General features: G+C 48.7%; 1 protein-coding gene across 1 annotated transcript; it reads right to left on the bottom strand.

Moving 5' to 3' along the window:
• Nucleotides 1-887: 887 nt before the first annotated feature.
• Nucleotides 888-2183, bottom strand: pou3f3a (POU class 3 homeobox 3a; the record flags this gene model as incomplete). The annotated part of the gene is made up of 1 exon (XM_080535678.1): nucleotides 888-2183. The coding sequence occupies one exon, from the start codon at nucleotides 2181-2183 to the stop codon at nucleotides 888-890; it is 1296 nt and encodes a 431-aa protein (XP_080391804.1).
• Nucleotides 2184-3060: the final 877 nt, after the last annotated feature.

Here is a 3060-nt window from a genome sequence, read left to right as displayed (position 1 = left end):
AAGGGAAAATAACTTATTGCTCATTTGGTGCATTAATTATAGAAGGCCTAATAAAACAGCCTGCATGGTGAAAAATAAAGCGAATTATTCAGATCGCTTTATTAGTTTGTTTCAAAACATATGTAAGAATAAGCTTGGCAACGTCAACTGAAACACCTCAAACCCCTGCAGCAACAGAGGGAAACAATTCGAATCTTGAAGTAATGCAGGAGGAAAACAGTTCTTTGATTCTAATTCTTCCAATTTTATATGTAAGTCATTTGGAATGGGTTTAGTCCTCAGGCTATGAAATATCACCAAATTAAAAAGGGGAATGATGGATGGTTAAAGCTTGTCATTGTCTTTTTGGGGGGTAAAGACAGGAAAACTGCAATTCCTTTTTGGTGAAAACGGGCAAAGTCCTCAAGGGGAAAGATGTTGGAGATTGAAATGCGCACACACATGTCCCCAATTAGTTGCAGTGACCATTTACCTGTTGTTCGTTATGCCTTTGTTTTAAACAGCCTAATGTTTTTCTCGCGTTCCTTTATCAAAACCCATGTAGCTCTTTTACGGCCGAAAAGTATTTCTGTAAGGATTGTAGGCGATTGTTTCACCAAAATTCCCTGATAGGCCAAAACTTGCATCTACAGTATTTTTAGTAGCCGGGACCCACACACTTAAAGAGAATAGCAGACACACTACAGGTCATACTTATGTGGGACAGGCAGCAGGTTGTTGAAGCCAATCTGAGATGTGTTGTATAACTGTGTGTTGCATGCTATTTTTCATGTAAAAATATTTTGAAAAAAATCTATTCCCACTTGACATCATGGCAGTATGGAAAAAATTGCACGTTGTCAACCCAGTGTCCTCCAATAAAATCCTTGTTTAGTGTTGTGTAGTTTTCACGTATCGCTGAACATCCTCTTGCATTCCATTGACGGGGACGGTGTGTCCGAGCTCATGTGGCCGTCCTGACAGTACACGTCCTCCGGGGTGTGTGGCAGCCCCGGCGGCGTCATCCTCTTCTCCTTCTGCCTACGGTTGCAGAACCAGACCCTGACCACCTCCTTCTCCAGCTGCAGAGAGTCCGCCAGAGATGTGATCTCCTGTGCGGCGGGTTTCGGGCATTTGAGAAACTGGCTCTCCAGAGCTCCCTTGACGCTGACCTCGATGGAGGTGCGCTTTTTCCTCCTCCTGCCCTGCGCCGCGATCTTATCGATGCTGGTCGGGTTCCCCGTGGTCGAGTCGGCCTCTTCCAGCCACTTGTTCAGCAGTGGCTTCAGCTTGCACATGTTCTTGAAGCTCAGCTGAAGCGCCTCGAACCTGCATATGGTGGTCTGCGAGAAGACGTTCCCGTAGAGGGTGCCCAACGCCAAGCCCACGTCCGCTTGGGTAAAGCCGAGTTTGATGCGTCGTTGCTTGAACTGTTTGGCGAAATGTTCCAGATCGTCCGATGTCGGCGTGTCCTCGTCGGAGTGCGGGTCGTGGCTGCTCACGCCGCCGTGGTGCTCGTGGTGATGCGGATGCTGATGATGGTGGTGATGGTGGTGATGGTGATGGCTGCCATGCAGGTCGAGCTCCGGGGATTCCCCTCGCACCATCCCGGGGTGCATTAGGCTCTGACTCACCGGTGAGCTGAGCATCCCGTTCACAGTGAATCCCCCCCCGGGCTGGGAGTAGATCAGCGACTGTTGCTGATGCTGTCCCTCCGCAACAATGTGCGCGGCTGCGGTGCCTCCCCAAGCTCCGGCGTGTGACTGGTGGGACCCCAGGTGCTGAGATGATCTGTGGTGCAGAGCGGAGCCCGGGAGCAGGTCGTCCCTGCCCATGTTTCTCTTCCCGTCCTGCGGCTGCGGGCTGCCCGTCATGGGGCTGGAGGACCACGGAGAGCCGGCCTCGGCAGCTGCCACTGCGGCTGCGGCGGCGGCGGCATGCGGCAAGGAAGTAACCCACTGATGAGCATGGCTTAGCATGTGTCCCCCGTTGCTCGTCGCCATGGCTCCCTGCATGAAGTCACTCTGTACCATCTTAACCGAGGGGTCCCCTCTGTATCCACTGGACACCGAGGTGACAGCGGTGCTGCCCGGCTGCATGCCACCGCCCCCGCGGTCAGAGTGCACGATGGAGCCGGTCGATAGGACTCTATTGCTGGCCAGGTATGGACTGGAGGCGGCGGTTGTTGCCATTCCCCACACCATAAAGGCTGTTTATTATTCCCGTTGTTTCTCCCTTGTTGTTTTGGTCTCAATTGATCTTCTCAAGCAGAGTGCTCTAATCCATGAGTTGTAAACACTTTAAAAGCGTGCATATGTTGTACAATGTCCCATGAAAGATGTTAAACTATTCCATCAAAATGTTTAGAAACATAAAAAGGAAAATGTACAGTTATGAACAATTAATGGTTCAAAAAGGTGTTGAACTAATAAATCAATTGCAGCGTGTATGGCCCTAATCTTTACGCGTTCCGTTGAGAACAAAGTGAATAAAGAAAATGATTCCAAAAAGTTTTTGCGTCCATCAAACGACTACTTAGGGTTAGTTATTTCGCTGAAAATGATATTTTCTTCTTGGATCCATGTCGAGGGTTACTTGTTGGAGAAGGATCATTGCTTCTTTGGAAAAAAAAATGTTCTGACTTCCTCGGCTGTTTTAAAGAAAATGCTGCTGCACAAATCAAATGACACAATGATCTAATGCTGTGCTCTCTTCTCTTCTTTCACTGTTCCTCTCACTCCATCTGCCTCTTCTATCGGTGCCTCTTCTATCGGTGCATGGCTCCCTGGAAGCGCGAGGACACGCGAGGGTTTACTCTGTGCCAAGCGTGCGCACGCCGTTCCCATCTCCTCCCAATTACCACAGGAAGTGCAGAGCAGGACTCCCGCTGATTGGACAGATACCCAGAGAGGGATTGGCACGTCTCGAGAGCTTAAGTCCTGCAGGGTGCACATGTTTGATTTGTTTTATATTTTCTAAAAAAAAAGAATAGATCATTTTAACTGAAGTCATAATAACTTCACCACAATAAAACAACGACATTACAACAACTACCCAAAAAAAACAAAAAAAACAAGGGCA

This window comes from Nansenia antarctica (assembly GCF_963989245.1).
Source record: "Nansenia antarctica genome assembly, chromosome: 7".
Classification (NCBI taxonomy): Eukaryota; Metazoa; Chordata; class Actinopteri; order Argentiniformes; family Microstomatidae; genus Nansenia; species Nansenia antarctica.
The sequence above is the reverse complement of the archived record's forward strand: the minus strand, read 5'-3'. Positions and strand labels throughout refer to the sequence as shown.